Source organism: Ovis aries, chromosome 1 (genome assembly GCF_016772045.2).
Source record: "Ovis aries strain OAR_USU_Benz2616 breed Rambouillet chromosome 1, ARS-UI_Ramb_v3.0, whole genome shotgun sequence".
Taxonomy (NCBI): Eukaryota; Metazoa; Chordata; class Mammalia; order Artiodactyla; family Bovidae; genus Ovis; species Ovis aries.
This window is the reverse complement of record NC_056054.1, coordinates 229,589,944-229,611,821: the sequence shown is the minus strand read 5'-3', so window position 1 is coordinate 229,611,821 and position 21,878 is coordinate 229,589,944. Positions and strand designations below refer to the sequence as shown.

At 37.7% G+C, this 21,878-nt stretch overlaps 2 protein-coding genes across 3 annotated transcripts in view; one reads left to right on the top strand and one right to left on the bottom strand.

Moving 5' to 3' along the window:
• The window catches only part of GFM1 (G elongation factor mitochondrial 1), a 52,098-nt gene that overhangs the window by 22,360 nt on the left and 7,860 nt on the right, over nucleotides 1-21,878 (top strand). Inside the window, exons 9-15 of one of the 2 annotated variants that reach the window (XM_027958969.3) lie at nucleotides 794-931; nucleotides 2,464-2,565; nucleotides 3,876-3,932; nucleotides 6,422-6,559; nucleotides 7,639-7,721; nucleotides 19,518-19,680; nucleotides 21,261-21,405. In XM_027958969.3, coding sequence (XP_027814770.1) covers nucleotides 794-931; nucleotides 2,464-2,565; nucleotides 3,876-3,932; nucleotides 6,422-6,559; nucleotides 7,639-7,721; nucleotides 19,518-19,680; nucleotides 21,261-21,405 — 826 coding nt within the window. Of the gene's footprint in view, nucleotides 1-793; nucleotides 932-2,463; nucleotides 2,566-3,875; nucleotides 3,933-6,421; nucleotides 6,560-7,638; nucleotides 7,722-15,700; nucleotides 16,558-19,517; nucleotides 19,681-21,260; nucleotides 21,406-21,878 lie in introns of those variants that run through there. The other variant, XM_042235088.2, reaches the window with a different exon arrangement.
• LXN (latexin) lies at nucleotides 7,751-15,201 on the bottom strand. Its single transcript, XM_004003214.5, has 6 exons — nucleotides 15,012-15,201; nucleotides 13,682-13,744; nucleotides 12,197-12,374; nucleotides 11,758-11,894; nucleotides 8,363-8,425; nucleotides 7,751-8,092 (listed from the first exon to the last, which is right to left on the bottom strand). The coding sequence occupies exons 1-6, from the start codon at nucleotides 15,138-15,140 to the stop codon at nucleotides 7,994-7,996; spliced, it is 669 nt and encodes a 222-aa protein (XP_004003263.2). The 5' UTR covers nucleotides 15,141-15,201; the 3' UTR covers nucleotides 7,751-7,993.

The following is a 21,878-nucleotide window of genomic DNA, read 5'->3' as shown; positions in this document are numbered from 1 at the left end:
ATTTGTACAGTTACCAGTTTTTGAACAGTGTCAAATTTTTTCATTGATTGTCATGTCTCCTTTTTTATCTGTTGACTAATGAATGAAACATTTTAGATATTTATTCTATAAGAGCTATGACTTTAAATATTTTGAAGTATTTAACATGTTCTTACATCAGAGTTATTTTCTGTTTTTAGCTTTTCTTCTAAATATTAAAAATCACTAATAATATATTTTAAAATTCCTCTTTGGAATTTTATTGCTATTGTGTTAAACCTAAATATTAATATGGAAGAACTGGCAACTTTTAAATATTTACCTAACATTGAGTGTTAATATTCAGGAGGAAATGATCCTGATTATTCATTTTATATTCAATTACTTTACAGAATTCATATTTGCATAGCTTTCCAGGTGATTATCAGTTTTTCTAACGTAGTCTTTCATTTCTAATGATATTTTTGTTGTCTTTCTAATATAATATTACCTTATTTTTATATCTTACTGTATTAAACTGAACTTATGAAATAACTGCCTTATTATATAATTTTAAAACTTTTTCTAATAACTTTTTTCAGAGGAAACAAAAGTAGTGTCTTGGATTTTGATATCAGAAAGAACAAGAACCATTTAACTTTATTGAAAACTAGCATCAAAGTAGTTTATGACAATAAGCTGAAACATATATATGTAAGTTGTACTACTAAAACTGAGAACAAGTATTTGAAGATGATTATGAAATTTTCCTCTTATTTTTGATTCCTGTGTTTCTTTTTTACTCTTTCTGTCCTTACCTAATCTTGACTTCCAGGCGGGTCGATTTGGCCAGTTAACTTACGTTCGCAATTATCAAGGAGAGTTGAAGAAAGGTGATACCATCTATAATACAAGGACGAGAAAGAAAGTGCGTGTTCAGCGACTGGTCCGCATGCATGCCGACATGATGGAGGCGAGTACCTGTGCTTTGTTGTACAATCAGAAATTTCTCTCATGCAGTTGAAATAGGTCTGCTTTTTTGGTATCCTGAGCTCCACAAGAAAACCACCTCTAGTTGAATGTGTTTCCCTAGCTTCTTCCTTTTTAGTTAGGTGGGCTACATTTCTCATGTAGCACTTTGGTGTAGGCTAAATTAGCACATATTAAATGGCAACCCACTCCAGTGCTCTTGCCTGGAGAACCCCAGGGATGGCAGAGCCTGGTGGGCTGCCATCTATGGGGTTGCACAGAGTCGGACACGACTGAAGCAACTTAGCAGCAAGAACACATTTTATACCACCATTTGTGAGTTAGCTGTCTTGCCTCAGTGGCCAGGGTTAGGGAGAAGGGACAGCACTTTCCTCAAGAGCTAACCTTGGAAAGAGTATAATAGGTTTTTAGTTCAGTGGAACTGTGGTTCTCAAAAGTAAATGAGAATAATAAATTTGCATTAACTTCCCATATTGCTCAGTGGATTTACTTCCTGAAATATGGAAATAGAATCAGCCCCCTAGAAGGGCTTTATTGGTGCTAGAGTTGATTTAAAGATTAAAAACCTCTGAAGGCCTAGTCTGGGAGATAAACTTTGGCTTATGATTTGACTTTTTGAATTGGCTCTGAACCTGTCCTAGCCTTCTGTGGTCCACAGGGTTAAGTGTTGGCAGGAATACCAAGTACAGGAGATTGTCTTCTCCTTGCACCTTTTCCCAGTTCAGCTCCGTTATTCCTAGAGAAATTTATTAGTCTAAGCAAAATCTTATGGTGGACATTTTTGGCGTCCATAACTGTTGTATCTCCTGGAAAATAAATAGACAGTCTTTCAAAATTAGACATCGTTGTTTTTGAAATAGGCAGCAGGGGGCAGGCTAGAGGGATTAGTGATTGTCACAGCTGTTTCATGGGCCAGAAGGATCCCTATAGCTGTGTAACCATTAAAGCAAGACACACACACTTGCTCATTCACAGCCACAGCTGTTATGAATGAACTGTTAATTTAAAAGGACAAAGACTAGGAAGTTTAGAGGCCCCAGTGCTTTATTCTTAGATTTCCTGTTTTCTTAACTGCTTACATCTCCTGCCTTTGTTTTCAAAACTTCCTTTGCAAGTTTTCCGTGTATGCCTTTGTCATACACATTTCCTTGTTAGACAATGGCAGCACATATAGTACTACATACTTTTTAATTCTATAGGAATAACTTTAGAACCATGAGGCTCTGTGTTCTGTTGGTACTGCAGATCCTCCAAGTAAAGATGCTGTGTTCTGAGTTTCCATTTACAGTAGAATCTTGCCAGTTGAGATGTGGTTTAAATAAGAGCCCTGTTGAAGGTGTATCTCACCATGGTTGATTGTTGGTATTGCATTGATTCTGTCTAATTCTTTGTGGAATTCTTGGTGAGATTCTGGCATGTTTGTGCACAGTGTGTTTATTGTGCAATTACTTTTTAGTGATTATATACAGATTTGAATTACTTGCAAGTATCATTCTGTATTCTTTCTTTCTTTAGGATGTTGAGGAAGTGTTTGCTGGAGACATCTGTGCATTGTTTGGCATTGACTGTGCCAGTGGAGACACATTCACAAACAAAGATAATAGCGGCCTTTCGATGGTAAGTCATTTAACTTCAAAGCTGTTTATCACTTGCATTTCAAAAATGTATATTTTGGTACTTCAGAAAAACACAGAAGTTTTCATTGAGTGCCACAGGCATCAAGTGTAGATTGGTTGTGGCTCTTTTAATGTCAGCTGAACAAGTGCCCCGTGTTAGCTAACTTACCTGATTTTTCTTAGTAAAATCATTCCACCATCCTCCAAGGTTTAGCATGGAGGGAAAATCTCCACTAGGTAACCTGGACTGTGTGGCTGTGATTCCTCCCCATTGTGGGTGCATCCCTGGTTGCCGTCACCATCATCAGGCTGGTCCCAGCCAAGTGCTCCTTCCTTAGTAACTCACAGCTGGAGAGAGGATGCCTCCCTCAGTCTCCTAGAGAACCATAAGAGCAGACTGTAACATTTAGGCTGGACTCAGGGGAATTGCATGACAGGCCAGAACTGTGCTCTGCAGGCAGGATGCAACTAGGAGAGTATGCTCCGGGCACTTCCTGCCTTTCAGTCCCCTTCACTCCCGCCCCCTTTTTGCCCCCACAGGAGGGCGGCTCTTCCTACAGTATGACCATGTGTTCATAGGGTGCTTCCTCTCCTGAATTCAGTAAAGGAAGAATATGAGTACAAAGGGGATAGGAGCTTACAGTAGGTTGTTTACATATAAGAACTCGTCCAGCCCTAACAGATGATCTCTGTAATAGCTCCTATATCATATGATGAATTCTACATTTTATAATTTAGCTTTTTTGTTTAATATTCTCCGATGTCTGTGGTTTTACATGTGGAGTTAGTACACTACAAAAATCAGTTTCAATAAGTGGACTTTTTAATAAGTATTATTGATGAGACTTTCTCTAAACTTGTCATTAGCAATATGAAGGGACTGGAGGTTGTGGGAAGTGCTCGAGCTTTGAAGCAAATAGACCTTGGTCAGAGCCTTACTTCTGCCCTGTGCTACGGCTGGCCCTTGACCAAGTTATTCATTTTTCTTGCCAACCCTTTAATTATTTTATTTGTAAAATGGGGATAATAAAATCCATCTGCCTCTCAGAGTTGTGACTAGTTAAATGAGATATTGTATGTATGAAGAATCTAGTCCCTTTCTCTGCTTCTCTTATCAATGATTGCAGTATAACCTTTATTTATATATTAATATATTCATCATTTAATGAAAATAGAGCAAGATATATTTTGTCTGCCTTAAAGATGTTGACTATAGTTTTTTTCTGCTGTAAAGAACATTAAAATTAATCCATCTCTGACATATACAGTACTGTATTTGAATTCTTGTCTGTTCTTTTAAAAATATTTTAGGAGTCAATTCATGTTCCCGATCCTGTCATTTCAATAGCAATGAAGCCATCTAACAAGGTAGGAGTTTGATTTAGCATGTAGTAAATCACAGTAAAACCTTGAGCTCATTTTCACCTGTCTCCACAATGCATATGGTGTCTTGTGATGACTATAAGCATGGATTCTTATGGATTCTGTGTCCTTTTCTGGTATTCAAATCATCTTTTAAAATTTACCAGTCTATTATTAGTAAGTACTCCTCAGCATATTTGAAGAAGTTGATGGTTTTAATGTATTCATGAGACTGTGCTTTGTAATTCTTACTGTAGTAAAGGTATATCATTGGCTCCAGAATGGTAAGTGTAAGTCACTTCCTAGATGCAGATCATAAGAGAGAGAAAAGAGGAAACTGGGGCATTTGTCCTAAATTGCAGAAAAACCTCACTGTAAAGAACAACAGAAAACTGCATCAAGTAATTGCCCCATGGATTATAGTACATCTCCACATCTATGGTAGTTATGCAGTAAATGTCTGATTATAACATGGAAGGCCTGCAGATAAGACTGTTTTGACTCACTTTCAGATATAACAGTTTTATGATTGTATTTCATGTCATTTAGCTTTTCAGCCAGAATTGCTTGAATAGGTTCTGTGTTTGCATAACTTGTCACTGAAATTAGTCCTGATCCTGAACCATAATTGTTTGGTTCTTAAGTTAGTTATATTCATAACTGTCATGTTAATGTGCTATGTTGAAATTAATTCATTTATGCATTGAGTGAACATTTTATGATCTCTCGTCATCTAGGTACTATCATTATAGAACATGTTCTGATTTATTGTCTTATGGATATATTAACGGCTACTGCTTCATCTTCATTTGAGATTTTCCTTCTCAAATTACAGAAAAGAGAATGTCGAGGTGGCAAGAAACGTTCAGTCACTCCATCTCAGAAATTTGAAGCAGGTCGAACCTTACATCTTACCACAGTGATAGGCCAGTTTGTTCAAAGTTCTTTGCCAAATTGGTTGCTTTTCTCTTTGGAAGACAAAGGACTAGAAGTTACAAATATTATTCTTTATTCCTAAATTCAGAGTTTATGTAGATATTTTACTGTTGATAGTTCACAATAATGGATGGAAATCAAATGGATCAATATTCTAAAAGCTTTTTGGTGTCTCAGGGTTGTCTGCTTGCTGGAGTTAATACAAATCAAATAATGAAACCCTGCATAAAACCCTGAATCTCAGTAGTGGAGAAAAGGGAAAAGACTTTGGAGGTAGGCTAACTTAAGATTCACTCCTAGTTAGCTGGGTGGCCTTGAGCAAGTCACTAGACTTCTCTGTACCTAGCTTCCTCACCTGTAAAATGGGAATAATTCTACCTTGCAGCCTTGTGGTTAGAATTCCAGATAACATAAACAAAACACATTAACACCTCTTTAGCTATGTATGTGGCTGTTAACACTGGTGATTCAGGGCTTGTTAATTTTCTATTGCTGCCATAAGAAATTAGCAAAAACTTAGTGGCTTAAAAACAGTACAAATGTATTATTTTACAGTTGTATAGGTCACAATTCACAGTTCTTAATGGGATAAAATCAAGTATTGGCAAGATTGTGTTCCTTTCTTGGAGGCTCTGGGGGACAGTTTGGTTCCTTGCTTGCTTAGATTGTTGGCAGAATTCAGCTGCTTGCTGTGGGACCTGAGATTTCCCTGCTGTCATCTGAGGGCCATTCCTAGCTTCTAGAGGCTGCTCGTAGCCCCCTTTGTCCTGTCTTCAGTGCCAGCAACAGTGAAATGAGCCCCTCTCCTGCTTCAGATATCTCCTGTTATTTCCCGCTTATCTCTCAACTCCCCTTCTTCATTCCTCTTCCATTTTTAAAGTCTCATGCAATTACATTGGACCTGTCCAGATTATTCATGATAATCTCCCCATCTGAAGAGTCTGTACCTTTAATCACATCCACAGACTCCCTTTTATCAGGTAACAGTCACAGATTTGGGGAGAATGGGGCATGCCTTTAAAGAAGAACACCATTCTGCTTACCACATAAGGAATTAACATCTAAGGAGGATAGAGGTACATCACACTACATCCAGGTAGATTATTTGGAAATGGAGATGTCTCAGTGTGCATTTAACCTAGAGTCTTGGTGACCATGCTGATTTCTTTGATTTAGGATTTCTAAACTCTAACACAGTTACAGTTGATTACAGCCTGAAACAATCCTTTGGTTTAGGATTTCTAAACTCTAACACAGATTCTACTTTCTGTTTTATGGGGAGTTTTCTACAAATGGAGAGATTTTGTCAATAGGAAAGGGCATAGTTAAGTCTTAGACTCTTGAATCTTGGTGTGAAAAGAAAATTGTGTAAGTTAGCTGTTCCTTGCTCTCTTGTGTGGTTTCCAAGTTCATATATTAAAATAGCATGAAGAACTTAAATGGTAGATCATTTTTATTTAACTGCCCATGTATTTGATTTCATTCAATCAGATTCTAACAGTTTCATTGCTTATCATGCTTAGTACAATGTATAATGTGTGGTTTTTTTTTTTTTTAAGAATGATCTGGAAAAATTTTCAAAAGGTATTGGCAGGTTTACAAGAGAAGATCCCACATTTAAAGTCCACTTTGACACTGAGAGCAAAGAGACAATTGTATCTGGAATGGGAGAATTACACCTGGAAATCTATGCTCAGGTAGTGAATAACAAAGAAGTTAAAGTCACTTCATTTATGTCTGTGTTTTAAGAGTGTAAAAGTCAAGAATTCTCAGTCTAATGGTCGTAAACTAATAGTGGCTCTTCAATCTTCACTCTGGTTTTTTATCCAGATGTGGTACACTGCATCTTCTACTATCTGTTACTAATTAATTACTTTTGATCTCTAAAGCTTTTTATTTGTAAAAGATTGCAGTCAGACCATCCATCCATACCTAGGTCATGGTTCTTTGGGTCAAGTATATCCCTAAGGTCTCAGCCTTAGGGGGACAACCTCAGGGAGAAACCTGCTGAGAAAGTCAGCCCACCAGCACTCACTCTCCAGGCCATTTCTTACCTGTTTTCTTCTCAAGTCAGTACTTGAAGATCAATATAATGTAGATAAACAAATGGGTAGATGGGAGACCCTACTTTCCTAGGAAAGGTCTTATGTGTATATGAATGAGATCAAAATATATATGACTTATTTAATATATCTGACTTATGATTAAAAATTCTGGTTGTGATTGTATCTCTGAAGTTGAGATAGTAGAAAATTCTGACAATAGATCCATATACCATTCCAATGAATATGTAATCAAATGGAGCAGAGGTAAAGTTTTAGTAGATTAACCAGAGGTAAGTGTAAGTTAATCAGTCTAAATTAGAATTTGTTCATATAAAATCTATAAAAGTTTGTAATATATTTATCCTCATAAGGTACTTAAGTGGTTTTAGATTTATTATTTGCTCATCATAACCTTCTCTGGTGTCTCAGATGGTAAAGCATCTGCCTGCAATGCAGGAAACCCCCGGGTTTGATCCCTGGGTTGGGAAAATTCCCTGAAGAAGGGAATGGCAGCCCACTCCAGTATTCTTGCCTGGAGAATCCCATGGACAGAGGAGCCTGATGGGCTACAGTCTGTGGGGTCACAAAGAGTCGGACATGACTGAGTGACTAACATTTTCACTTTTAAATGAATCCTTCTAAGGTAATTAAGACTCTTAGGATTTTTCTTCTTTTAGTTTATTATTTTTTAATTTAAATATATCAAAAAAGATCTCTCTTGTTCTTTTTAGCGAATGGAAAGAGAATATGGCTGTCCTTGTATCACAGGAAAGCCAAAAGTTGCTTTCAGAGAGACCATTACGGCCCCTGTTCCGTAAGTATCCAACACGGTGAAACAAGCTATGAGGCTGGAATTAAAAGGTTTTATTAGGGGTATCACGGCACTGTTACTGTTGATAAGACACTTTTACACTGTGATGCTCTTTATTATGGAAGCGATATAGTTCTGTACTGTAATCAGGCCATTTATAGATAATGACACTTCTGGGATTTGTCTAACCCCTTAAGCTAGATATCAATGAAGACTGGTATACAGGTCATCATTAACAAGCATGTTTACACTTAATCCAATGTTATGGTCTTCGTTTATTCCAATTGTGCCTCCTTTGGCAGACGACTATTATGTTTTACTTTAGTACCATATTGTGGATGCCAGAGAACTTGCATTTGCCAAGGAATAATCTCCTGCAAGTAAAAGAAACTAATGCTGTGATAAAGTTAACAAAAACATTTAGGAAAACAGTTGGACTTATGTTCTGTTGGAGACAAAACTGTCCTCATAAAGATAGCATAAGACAAGTTAAATTGCTACAAGTGTAATACACTTCAGTCTGGTGCCTATTTGAATTTACATGAATTCTGATTTAGAGTCAAAATTAACAAGGCATACACTGAGGCTACAAAGTGAGTCTCAATTTCCAAAGTGACATTAAATAATGGTAAATGATACTATACCTGAGATGCAATGTCATGAAGAAGAATAGTGTAGTCTAACTCGATGAAGTCATCATTTCTTTGCTATAATAAAAAATAAAAACCTGGCATTTTAAACTTAGTATCATTGGTAAAAAGTATATTTTAATTTTAAAAATCAGTTTTCATTAGTAGATGATGATAATAATTAAGTAAAATAAAAAATTGAATGTTGTGGAATTCCCTGGCAGTACAGTATTTAGGACATCCACTGCAGGGGCATGGGTTCAAGTCCTGGTCAGGGAACTAAGATTCTACGTGCCACACAGCACAGCCAAAAAAAATTACAAATTGAATGTCATAATTTATTTGACCTGGCAGAAAAACTATTCTCTTACAAATAAGATTTCTTTCAAACTATGTTTTAAAATAGTTTTTTTTTTTTTCATTCCTTACTGTATAAATCATTTACCCTTTCTGTTTTTAGTTTCTGAGTCGTGGAACTCATAACATTATAGTCTATAATTTGAACATTTTAGAACATTTCAGTCTATAATTTGTCATTTAAGATTCCTTAATATTTGCATTGCTGTTTAAGGGATAAACAGCTGAAATGAGTGTTTACACTAAAGAAAACCAATTTTATAACAGAAATTCTCTTTTAAAAACTGAAAATAATAAAATGTAATATTTGATTTTGTAACTAAAGCTTTGATCTATGCTGTCTACTGCTTTGGGCATCTAAAGTATACCATCAACTACACAGAAATATCGTTATCTACATAGTTTCAAACCTTGATCATCAGAAATTTGCTGTACTTAAATAAGGCTCTTAAACGCTTATAATGAGGCATTGAAAAATCCTGTGGCTCCTTTGGTTAACAGTAATTATAAAGATTGCCCTAGGATTGAATAAAAGTATTCTCACTATATAGTCTCTTAAAACAATCCCTATTGACTATATCAACAAAGAAGGTCCTTTAAGGATAAGGTAAGATAGGCTCGATAAAGGACAGAAATGGTATGGACCTAACGGAAGCAAAAGATATTAAGAAGAGGTGGCAAGAATACACAGAAGAACTGCACAAAAAAGACCTTCACAACCAAGATAATCACGATGGTGTGATCACTCATCTAGAGCCAGACATCCTGGATGGTGAAGTCAAGTGGGCCTTAGGAAGCATTACTACAAACAAAGCTAGTGGAGGTGATGGAATTCCAGTTGAGCTATTTCAGCTCCTAAAAGATGATGCTGTGAAAGAGCTCCACTCAATATGCCAGCAAATTTGGAAAACTCAGCAGTGGCTACAGGATGGGAAAAGGTCAGTTTTCATTCCAATCCCAAAGAAAGGCAATGCCAAAGAATGCTCAAACTACCACACAATTGCACTCATCTCACATGCTAGTAAAGTAATGCTCAAAATTCTCCAAGCCAGGCTTCAGCAGTATGTGAACCGTGAACTTCCTGATGTTCAAGCTGGTTTTAGAAAAGGCAGAGGAACCAGAGATCAAATTGCCAACATCCGCTGGATCATGGAAAAAGCAAAGGAGTTCCAGAAAAACATCTATTTCTGCTTTATTGACTATGCCAAAGCCTTTGACTGTGTGGATCACAATAAACTGGAAAATTCTGAAAGAGATGGGAATACGAGACCACCTGACTTGCCTCTTGAGAAACCTATATGCAGGTCAGGAAGCAACAGTTAGAACTGGACATGGAACAACAGACTGGTTCCAAACCGGAAAAGGAGTACGTCAAGGCTGTATACTGTCACCCTGCTTATTTAACTTATATGCAGAGTACATCATGAGAAATGCTGGGCTGGAAGAAACACAAGCTGGAATCAAGATTGCCGGGAGAAATATCAGTAACCTCAGATATGCAGATGACACCACGGTTATGGCAGAAAGTGAAGAGGAACTAAAGAGCCTCTTGATGAAAGTGAAAGAGGAGAGTGGAAAAGTTGGCTTAAAGGTCAACATTCAGAAAACGAAGATCATGGCATCTGGTCCCATCACTTCATGGGAAATAGATGGGGAAACAGTGGAAACAGTGTCAGACTTTATTTTGGGGGGCTCCAAAATCACTGCAGATGGTGATTGCAGCCATGAAATTAAAAGAACCTTACTCCTTGGAAGGAAAGTTATGACCAACCTAGATAGCATATTAAAAACCAAAGACATTACTTCGCCTACAAAGGTCCGACTAGTCAAGGCTATGGTTTTCCAGTGGTCATGTATGGATGTGAGAGTTGGACTGTGAAGAAGGCTGAACGCCAAAGAATTGATGCTCTTGAACTGTGGTGTTGGAGAAGACTCTTGAGAGTCCCTTGGACTGCAAGGAGATCCAACCAGTCCATCCTAAAGGAGATCAGTCCTGGTTGTTCATTGGAAGGAATGGTGCTAAAGCTGAAACTCCAATACTTTGGCCACCTCATGTGAAGAGTTGACTCATTGGAAAAGACCCTGATGCTGGGAGGGACTGGGGGCAGGAGGAGAAGGGGACGGTAGAGGATGAGATGGCTGGATGGCATCAGTGACTCAATGGACGTGCGTTTGAGTAAACTCCAGGAGTTGGTGATGGACAGGAGGCCTGGCGTGCTGCCAATTCATGGGGACACAAAGAATTGGACACGATTGAGCGACTGAACTGAACTGAACTGAAAGATCAGGAAGGTTACTTATGTGTGATCTAGCCCAAAAGTTTCTGATAAGTAGTTGCAAAAGTTTGTGGAGTAAAGGTGCTCCAGCTTTCATGCAGTTTTTTATCAACAAACTGAGATAAGCCAGTGGAAACTGCTTTTCTCCTACAGAATCTTTTTCTTGCATTCCATTAAATAGTACTAGTTGACATTTTTTTTTCTTTTAAACCTCTTAATAAAGCTAAACTCAATTTGTTTTAATCTCTTTAAGGTCTAGAAAGAGGCAGTTTGGAGTGGTTCTATCAGACTTAAAGTACATGCTAGCAACAAACAAGATAGGAGGCAGGCAATTATGACTGAATGGTTATCAAAGACAGTTGTGTACAGCAAGCTTCACAGAGACTGAGATGCTAATATTTTATTTTGGCGGATCCAGGTGGGGAAAATGTCCACCCTGTATCTAGCTCTGGCACTAACATTTGAGGAGAGGAAAAAAGCAGAGTAGTTTCAGTATCTTACGATGATAGTGATCAGAACACAAAACTTAGGCTGCCTACGGAAATGATCTGTATTAAGCTGTACACAAAAACCATTGCCAAATTATAACTGAAGACTTCACTCCTGAAACTTCAGCTTCACCTTCTCCAGCCTTGATAACTGACCTCTCCTTCAAATACTGAGTTCACTACTTTAAATACAAAATGACTGAAGGGGCACTATTTATCCCATCATGAATTAGGACATCTTTTATAAAAAGTGAACCTATTTAGAGTGTATTTTATAGAAATTACTTACCACTTGCTTGACAGTTTGAATTTTTGCCATTTTATACCATGTATTTTCAGTAGAATTTTGCCATATTATATAACCACTGGCAACCCAGGCTAAATGTCGAACTGGCTTCATTTCTGGAGGTACATTTCCAAAACTGTCTGGTGAAGGAAATATTTATATGACAAATGGAATTATTTTACATAGAGGGTATTAACCTTTTAAAATGTAAATTCTAAGTCATTTCTTACATTTCTTCAAATGTGTGCAGAAAGTAATTAAGCTATGTCTATAAAGTCCTAAGGCCTTTTTTTTGTTGTTAGATTAGATTAGTAATGAATATTTTTGTGGAAGTCAGTTTATTTCCAGCATAATGCAAACATCTTAACAATTTTGAGCACAGGTAAATTGATACCATTTTTAAAATTGAAAAAATATTTTCCTCTGCTATATATTTATATACCTGGAATATTTTGTGCTTCTAGTGGTTCCTTCATGGATTTGAGTCTTTCATAAAATGTAGTATCTTCTTCATCTGGGTTTTTTCCAATTTCTCCTTCAAATGTGAAGTTGACTTCTGGTGCAGTATCTTGTCCCGTTGGAGGGTACAGTACTTCAGCTGTGCAGTTCACTGTAACTTCCTATTTGAAATATTTTGCAAAAGATCTTTACATGTAGATGGACATCCATTATTAATTATTATTCTTTGAGATAGAACCTTTAAAGCATTGTCCCCCTTATGGTATTACTTCAGACTGGACTTGAATGTGCCTATTTCAGAGGTATCTAATTTATGGTTGCCCAGTAATTTTCTTGAAGTGAACTCGCTCAGTTGTGTCCAACTCTTTGCGACCCTGTGGACTGTAGCCTACCAGGCTCCTCCGTCAATGGGATTTTCCAAGCAAGAGTACTAGAGTGGGTTGCCATTTCCTTCTCCAGGGGATCTTCCCAACCCAGGGATCGAACCCAGGTCTCCTGCATTGTAGGCAGATGCTTTACCATCTGAGCCACTAGGGAAGTCAATTTTCTTAGAGGTAGCTAAAATAGGTAACTTAGTTTATAACTTATAAAGTCTCATAATCTTGTAAATTCGTTGAAAACTTTGAATGTATTTCAGTAGTAATGAGAAGTCCATTTCTAAGGCAAATTTTAGTCTGACTTTATTAAGTCATTCTATTCTTCTCTCCTCTTGAAATAACAAAAATTTTCTCAAACTCAGATTCTTCAATCTGTATCCAGATGTACAATGAGAAAATTGTAGCATTGGTTCTGCTTTATAAAGATGAATATTCGTCTAGCAGCTCAGATGCCTTTTAGTGGATCTCTCTCTGTTAGCCTGTATCTCTTAGTTATGCTTAACAAATGGGCAAGCTTTTTAAAATTTCAAGATGGTTATGGTACAAGTGGCAGTTCCTTCCTTTTAAGTTTGTCTTGTTAATAATTTGATAGGTGTATAATTTTTAAAATTGTCCCTGCCCCTTTACTGAAGGATTCTAATCTGAACACAGTGGTATCAGTTGGCCTTTCTGTTGCTCATAAATAACCAAAAGCACTTGCTTTCTTTAAATAAAAGAAACAGAATGAAACAAATACAAAATACCTAAATGATGATTAGAGAGTTAATTATTTCACTTCTTCAGATTAGGCATAAATTCACACGGACCTATGCATATATAACATTTTCAAAGGAAATTTATTCGTATTGAAGTATCTAGAGCCTCTTCTAAATAGCTCAATAGAAATACTAAGTGTATCTCAGAATACACAAGAAGTAAAACCCTTGTATGGTGATCTTTTTTTTTTTTTTTTTTTTTTTGAGGCAGGAATTTCACAACTTTTTCTCAAAAAAAACAAAACAAAACAAATCAATCCTATGATTTGATCAGCAGAGGTGACCTGGAATGTTAGGAATCAAATTTTATTTCATAATAAAGGATATTTCACTTACTTTTTGGATAATTTCTTCCACAGAAAATTTAAGGCGGTATTTATGTCCTCTTCCTGGAATATCCTAAAATTAAGAAAATGTGTTTTTATAACAAGAAATATATAACAACAACAAAAAGTCTTTATATTGTTAGAGGAATCCATTCTCTTTTGATGGGGCTGGAGTAAGCTGACTTTTGGAGGTAAATGACTAAAGCCTTAGACCTTGAGCAAGGCATGTCACCGTGTGTGACGTCTAAGCAGGGTTATTTTGGATGAGAACAAGAATGGGATAAAAGCATATATAATCGGTTATAATTCACTTTCAATCATCATAGAATGCTGACATCTGGATCCGTGACCCTGAGTTCCACATAAGAAATTTTAACATTTTTAATTCTAAAGATGACAAATAGGATACCCCTTGAAAAGATTTTTCATAAAGCCTCCAAACAGAATTCCATTTTGAGGCAGATTACTGCAAAGTGATTAGAGATGTTAAGTACTGCTTTTCCTTGTGTATTAGTGGACCTGCAGAATGAGACTTTAATGAACTTTATAACAGTAAGACAAACATTTAGGTACTTCACTTTTGAATCAAGATACAATTCAAAGTTTATACCTAATTATGTTACCTGGTGTGGTTTTGAAATATGTACTCCCTGTTAGCTCTTACAGACTGTTAGCAGTTAAACTTCTGTCAGATCCATTAGATTTCAGTAAAATGGAAACAAGCTTAGTGCTTGCTAAGGTCTTAAGCATAGCACTTAATTTAACCCCTTAGCCAGAGAGAGCCCATCACTCACAGCAGTCAATAGCAGTAGTGTTTGGGTGGTTGAAGTGAAGCTTCAGCCCACAATTCCTTCACTCTGACTCCGTTTTGTCAGTTTCTGGGTTTTTTTGTTTGTTTGTTTACCCTTCGTTTTGGCCAAATGAACAATTGGTCTTAAAATTTAGGCAATGAAGAATCAAGACCAGAGCTTTTGTTGGTCCAGATTGGAGCAGTAGATGAGAAACATGGTACCAGTTTTAAGAAACTTTTGAAAATGGTTCTTGTAGGTTTCACTTGGGGAAAGGGGAGAAGTCGCCCCAAACTGAGAACATTTATCCATTTCCTTATAATAGTGCCCATAAAAACTATCAGTGTGTGTGTCCCTGTGAAAACAATAAACAGCCCCGGGGCTGCCCCCAGAGACTAGAGAAATGCCAGAAACACCAGCTTCTTTAGAGAGACGGCAGCAGTGAGACCCGAAACAGGCATGGTGTCTGGGGGAGTTGGGAGCAGACAAGCAGGGAGCGGAGGGAATGGAGGGAACGCTCGCCTGTGCCCCACCGCCCTCTGCCTGACTCACCTCCAGGCTGGCTTGTTTGACTGTCTGCACCAGAAACACCTTGTGGGGAGTCCCCTGCTGGTAGTTGATGCAGCTCTCTACCACCGAGGCCGCCCTGGCGGCCGGGTAGTGGGTCGGAGGGATTTCCATTCTTGCCTAGTGTTGGCTGGGCTTGCGAGCGTCCGCGTCCCCGTCCTGCCTGCTGCTGGGTACCCCAGCCGGAAAAGTCCTCCCGCCCTCTTGGGCCTGGGCGTGGGCTGGGGCGGGGTCACCAGCTCCTTCCCGCTCTCTCTTCTTCCCTCCTTCAGATTTTGAAAGCAGCTGCCTGGGAGCTGGCTTCTGCCAGGGCCCCTTGTGGAGCCCCGCCCAGCTGCCGCCTGCAATTGCTCTCCGGTTCCTGCACTGAGAGCCCCCTCCTCCTTTAAGTGAGGGTAGGGAGGGAATCGGGGCGGTGGGGTGGGTTGTCCGGGACTACATCCTTCCTTTTATTAACCTTAACGGAAGCGCGGGGCGGGGCTTTTTGGCTTTCGCCTTACTGCAGCGTCGCTTCTGGGGCTTCAAGTTTCCTCTCCGTGAAAAAAGTCTGGTTGCTTCACTTGCAGACTGGAGCAACTTCTTTATCCACCATCCAGTGTCAGGCTCGGGGCAAAGTCCAGAGGAGCTCCTGGTAGTGAGTCATTGTGATTCCTTCTTTTCTTTCTCCTTTCCAGGAACAAGCTTACTCAGTTCTGCACAAATCAGGGTTTGAAAGACTGCAAGCAATGGCACCCCACTCCAGTACTCTTGCCTGGCAAATCCCTTGGGCGGAGTAGCCTGGTAGGCTGCAGTCCGTGGGGTCGCTTGGAGTCGGACACGACTGAGCGACTTCACTTTCACTTTTCACTTTCATGCATTGGAGAGGGAAATGGCAACCCACTCCAGTGTTCTTGCCTGGAGAATCCCAGGGACGGGGGAGCCTGGTGGGCTGCCGTCTCTGGGGTCGCACCGAGTCGGACACGACTGAAGCAACTTAGCAGCAGCAGCAAGCGATCGCATTAATTTGGAGGATTATGTAATGGACCCTTCTCTTCCTTTGCTAATCTTAGAAAGATAAGATTTCGATCACACCATGCTTCCAACTTTCTGGATCACTTTGAAAGAGGATTAAAACATAATTTAAAACCGAGTTTATACAAGGCACTACATTTAAGTACTTCTGACAAAAGCAGTTTTTAAAAGCTCCTTAAGGAAGCACAAACTTAGTAGTCAGTGCGTTTCTACTCTCCAGGTCTCTTAATTACCTTTTTCTGTCACCTTTAAAGGCACTGTAGACTGTTCTTAAGAAGTGCTATTGAACTGGCAGCTAAGATTCGTTTTCTTCAGATATGTAACCAAACTGACACTGTAGCTTGTTGGTTTAGAAATAAAGATTCTTAGGTATTTTTCCCAAAATGGGTTTTGAAGGTTCTTTGGGTAGATACATAAGTTGTGTTGCTTTAAACAAACAAAAATTTTAATGTATTTGTAATATGTTCTTTTCTTCAAATACCCTTTTAAATTTATTTATTAATAAAGTCTTTGGAGTAAATAGTTTTTTTTTTAAGAATAGTAGGTAGTAAGGCATTCCCATCCTTTCTAGTTATATTAGCCAACAGCTGTCAAGTAACTAGAGAAAGAAAGGGTTTCGTTTGTTCTCTGAAGGCTTTTTCTGAAAAACTGAAAGCTGTTTTCCTTCTTTTGATGGAAGGGCCAGTGGCTCATTCATCTAACAGCCAACCTCTGAGATAGTTGTTTGTGTGTGTTCTTAATAGTTGTGTGAATTATGTGCTCCTTTGATAGTGCCCAAGAAAGAGAGGTCAAATACATTCTAATTGCATAGATCTTTTTGCTGAAAATGAAATGTTAAAGTTTCACATGCAGCTAGTTAACATCTCCTGTGTTATTACCAGTTAGAGTTGTGAGAAATACGGTATGTGAACCCCCCAAAGTCACCAGTTTGAAGCTTTAAGAATGTAATTACCATCTCTGTAGATAATAGAGGTGCTGGGTGACAGACAATATCAGGTGTTTATTTGCTAAAAACACACATTAAGGTTTTTTAAAAAATATTATATTATTGCTCAGTCATGTCTGAACCCCATGGACTGTAAACTGCCAGGCTCCTCTGTCTATGGAATTCTCCAGGCAGGAATACTGGAGTGGGTAGCTGTTTCCTTCTCCAGGGGATCTTCCCTACTCAGGGACCGAACCGGGTCTCCCGCATTGCAGACTGGGCCGCCAGGGAAGTACACAGTAACAACTTTAAGCTGCCTGTGTAGATGTTAAATAAGCTGCGTTAATAGAGTCTTATCCCGATAGAGTCCTTGAGATCTTAGTTTCTTCATAAAATTCCATTAATGGTTAATCAAGAGATCATTATCCTCAAAGTTGAATAATGTATGAGTTACCTTGAAAGTAGCAAAATTATTATAAGTCTCTGGGATCGTGCAAATTAAATTATTGTTTTAAATAACTGTATGAAAATAAGTAAAAACACCTATGGCTTGCAACTTTGGTAAGACTATAAAGTCAAAATAAATCTACAAAATAAGATATACAGTAAAACCAACACAATTCTAATCAACATTAACGTTTATGTGAGAGATGATGTTTCGCCAAAGTGAAACTCTTTCACAGAATGCCAGTGGTCTGACCACAAGAGCATGGATTCTTGTACCTTCAGCGTGTCTGTTCACTGCCTACCAAGTGGTGTCTTAGTTCTTCCGCTTCTCTAAGCTCCAGGAAAATCTCTTTGTGCAGCGTCCTTACAAGGCTTTTGAGTTGAATGCATCGTTTATATTCTTACTGTCCTTCTAGAAACATGTTTGTTGGTCTTGGTGCAAATTCTGGCTCTGCCACTTAAGAGTTGCATCACATTTGGCAAGTTACTTAGCTTCTCTGACCCTCAGGTTTCTCACCTGTAAAATAATGATAAAAAAATAGTGCCTACTTCATGGGTCTGTGGTGAAGAATAAGTACTACAGTCCATAGAAAGCACTTAGCATAAGCCTGGCACTTGTATCCTCTTATCTGGCATCCACTCGGTTATAAACTCAGCCAGGATCCCTGAAACTGCATGGATAACTCATTTGTAAGCTGGTCCTCCAGGGCACTGCTGTCCATTGGAACTTTGTGCAGCGGTGGGAATGTTTTGGCAGTTGCTGTCCTGGACAGTAGCCACTCTCTACGCTTGCCTGTTGATCATTTGCAATGTGATTGGTGTAACTAAGGAATTGAATTTTAAATTTTATTTAATTGTAATTAGCTTCAATTAAATATCCGTGGTTAGTGATTATCATATAAACAGCACAGATCTAGAGTATGTTGTATGGATATTATTATTAAATTGAAAACAATTTACATTGTCTTGGAGGACTTGAGCATACCTGAAAATATGTCATTGGACCCGTTTTGAAACCCTTAGTAATTCTGTGGTGATTTGGCAGTTATTTCTCTTCTGCTGTCCTTTTGGTTCTGATGTCTGTTTACCTTTCAGCGTTGTTTTCGCCAGCCCATCCTGAAACTCTTGGCAACTGCAACATTATTTAAAGGCAATTCATCAGGCACATTCACACTTAGGGTCTCTATGAAAACTCATTCCAAGCTGACATCTCCTACTGAAATTGCTATTTACTTCTGCCAAACCATTCACAGATCTCTATGCAGGAACAGATGTTCATTAATGTCCACTTACCTGCAGTTATCTGTAGACAACTTTGAAGGCAGCCAGCTTCTTCCATCTTATGGTCTTGAGGAAGGTTGCAGTTTAAAAGAAAAATGCCTTGCAAACAGTAGAAACTCATGAAATGTTTTTTAAGTGATATACTAGCCTATATTTACATATATTTAATATGCATGCAAGATGCTTATGCCATCTTATTAATGTTGTCTTTAATAATTTGAAGTAAACACTGACCTGTGTCTATATATGTGTCTATTTGGAGGACTTGACTTATGTTAATTGTGCTGAGTCTGCCATTAATCATTTTCAGGCATTAGTTATCCTTCCTGAAACTGCCCTTTTTGTATTTTCTTAGTCCATAGTGTCCAAGTTGTAAAATCAAATAACTATCTGGATGAATTACTGCATAACTCCTATTTTCAGATAACTGTCCTCAGAGAGATTCAGGACAGAACCCTGTGTCCCAGGGAAACAGAACCCTGTTTCCAAAAGAAAATGGGTAAGCTTTTTGGAGTGTAGGTTAGAATAAGAACCTTCCACTGACTCTTTATTGTAACGCTTTTACTTTCTACTTGTGAAATTCAGATAAATTAGCAGAATTGAAACCATGGATTACTTGATGGAGTACCCCACCTCTAAGTAAGAACAGAAAGGAGTGAATTCCTTTTTAAATAAATTCTATAATAAAATTTTATAGCAAGGCCATCCTATTTGAAGGAAGAAGTAAAATTGATGAGAGGTGGTTTTCATTTCAGTTAATAGGAGTTTATTTCATTTTGGTAATTACACTATGTTGATTTTTTTTTTTCTTCTCATATTACTTTCAGGTTTGACTTTACACATAAAAAACAATCAGGTGGTGCAGGCCAGTTTGGAAAAGTGATAGGTGTACTGGAGCCTCTGGACCCAGAGAACTACACTAAGCTGGAGTTTTCAGATGAAACATTTGGGTCAAATGTACCAAAGCAGTTTGTGCCTGCTGTGGAAAAGGTAAAAAGAAACAAACAAAGCCTTTATTGCATTAAAAAAAACAAAAAAACAGTGTATTAGATATCAAATCATATTGCTATCATGTCTTCTATGGTTCATTTTTGTTCCGGTCCTGCTGCTTTATCTGATTAAGCTCTCCATCTGGTTTAGAATCATTAAGTTCAAGAGCTATAAATATAAGCTATGACAACGAGAGGAAATCATTCTGTTTCTGAATCATAGTTATTACATTTCTCTTGATAAATTGAAACTACTTGATTGATTATAATTAGCAATTGAAATTTCCAGTAGTCGTTAGGGGTTTGTGAAAGTCTTACATGTAGTACCCTTGTAGTAGAATGGCCATGCATTAAGATTTCCACACCTGCGTGTATTGTTATCTCTGCTAATGATTAATATGTCCTTGGGTAAATCACAGTGTTCAGAGCCACTTTCTTTTGTAAATTGAGCATATAATACTTAATCCTGAACCCCTCACAAAATCGAGGATTGGATAAGACTCTGACATTTCTTTGGGAATTGTGAGGTGTTTTGCACATATAAGGGGTTATTTGTGTTTTACTAGCTTTCTACATCACTGGCTTTAAGACTGTTGTAAACCTTTAGCAACTGTCTGTTCGTAAAGATTGAGGTTATTTTTAAAAATCTTTTAACTTTTAACTTAGAAGTCTTTATTAACAGATCATGATTTTTGTTTTAGCATTAATTGTGGTAGCAGTTTTTGTGATCATCCATTATACTTAATTTCAAAGCAGTATTTTGTCATTCACACAAATGAATGTGTCATTCACACAAATTTAAATTATCTTTTGTTCTCTAAGGTTCACATAGGTGAAGGAAAGGTTAGATGTTTTACAGCATTCAGAGTTCACAATTTTGAAATGTCAGAAATATATTGTACTACATGTGCAACTGTGTAAACTAACTTGAGTTGTAGCAGCTCTACAACTATTTACTGAATGAAAAAGAACTGCACACATATTAAATTGCACTCTTTAAATATGTATAATTTATTGTATATCAGTTATATCTCAATAAAGCTGTGTCTTAAAAGAATTGCTTTGGAAAAATGAAATTAGTTTTTAATTTTAGTTCTTACATTGTGTAGCACAAAAATTATTATGTAGTGGTCTGCCAGTGAGTCAGAGCAGTGATAGGTATAGAGTAGGAGCTTAAGACATAGCTGTTGATAAGATGTCAGTTTTGATTAAAGTTTTACTTTAGGGAATTTTTAAGATTTGCCTTTCCTCTGTTTACGCCTTGTAAAACTAAGATCATGCTGCCTCTATAATGTATCATGAGAGTTTAGTAATTCTTGAATATTAGGTTATGAGAATGTGATTGCTAACACTCAGCATCATTTTCAAACCATTTCATACCTTTAAGTAATAGACTGTTCCAAAGGATTGCTCATCTACATTCCACAATAATAAAGCTTAAATAGGCTGTTCAACTTTAAAGAAATTTTTTTTAATGAAATATACATGAAAATGTTAAACTTCTGAATACTAAAATGTTTGAGGGTTTTTCTTAATGTATCTGCAAGTGAAGAGACACTCAAGAAGCTTATTCATTAACAGGGGTTTTTGGATGCCTGCGAGAAGGGCCCTTTGTCTGGTCACAAGCTCTCTGGGCTCCGGTTTGTTCTGCAAGATGGAGCACATCACATGGTGGATTCCAATGAAATCTCTTTCATCCGCGCAGGAGAAGGTGCTCTTAAGCAAGGTATGCTGTGCCTGGCACCTGCCCCATCGATGATCTGCTTCCCTAGTGGACCATCAGAGCCACAGAAGGTGGCACTATGTTGCTTAGGTCTTCTCCCAACACCCCCACCCCTTCTACCCCCTTCCCCTGGGGCAGTAGGCAGCACACCAGGGAACAAGATAGGTTCTGGACAGGTATTCATAGAATCAGTGTGAGGATAGATTACCGTGTTTTCTTTTTTACAAAACTAAGATCCTACTTTGTTCTCCTCAATTATCTGATACTTTTCATATGTTTAAATTCATAGATAATCTGCAACCTGTATTTTTAATAGAGAAGACAAATGCTTAGAATTTTAAGAAATATTTTAAAGAAACATTAACTAGTCATGCTATTTTTAGTGATTTATTCAGATGTCAGAAAACCTATAAATTTGTAAACAGTTTTTTCACGTATAACATTGTAGGCTTTTAGGCATTATGAAAGAATTCAGT

Coding starts and splice junctions, on each gene's coding strand:
- LXN (XM_004003214.5), bottom strand. CDS start 15,140: ATGGAAATCCCTCCGACCCACTACCCGGCCGCCAGGGCGGCCTCGGTG. Junction 11,895..12,196: donor AGAAGCACAAAATATTCCAG/GTATATAAATAT, acceptor TTCCTTCACCAG/ACAGTTTTGGAAATGTACCT. Junction 8,093..8,362: donor TTCATGACATTGCATCTCAG/GTATAGTATCAT, acceptor TTTTACTTGCAG/GAGATTATTCCTTGGCAAAT.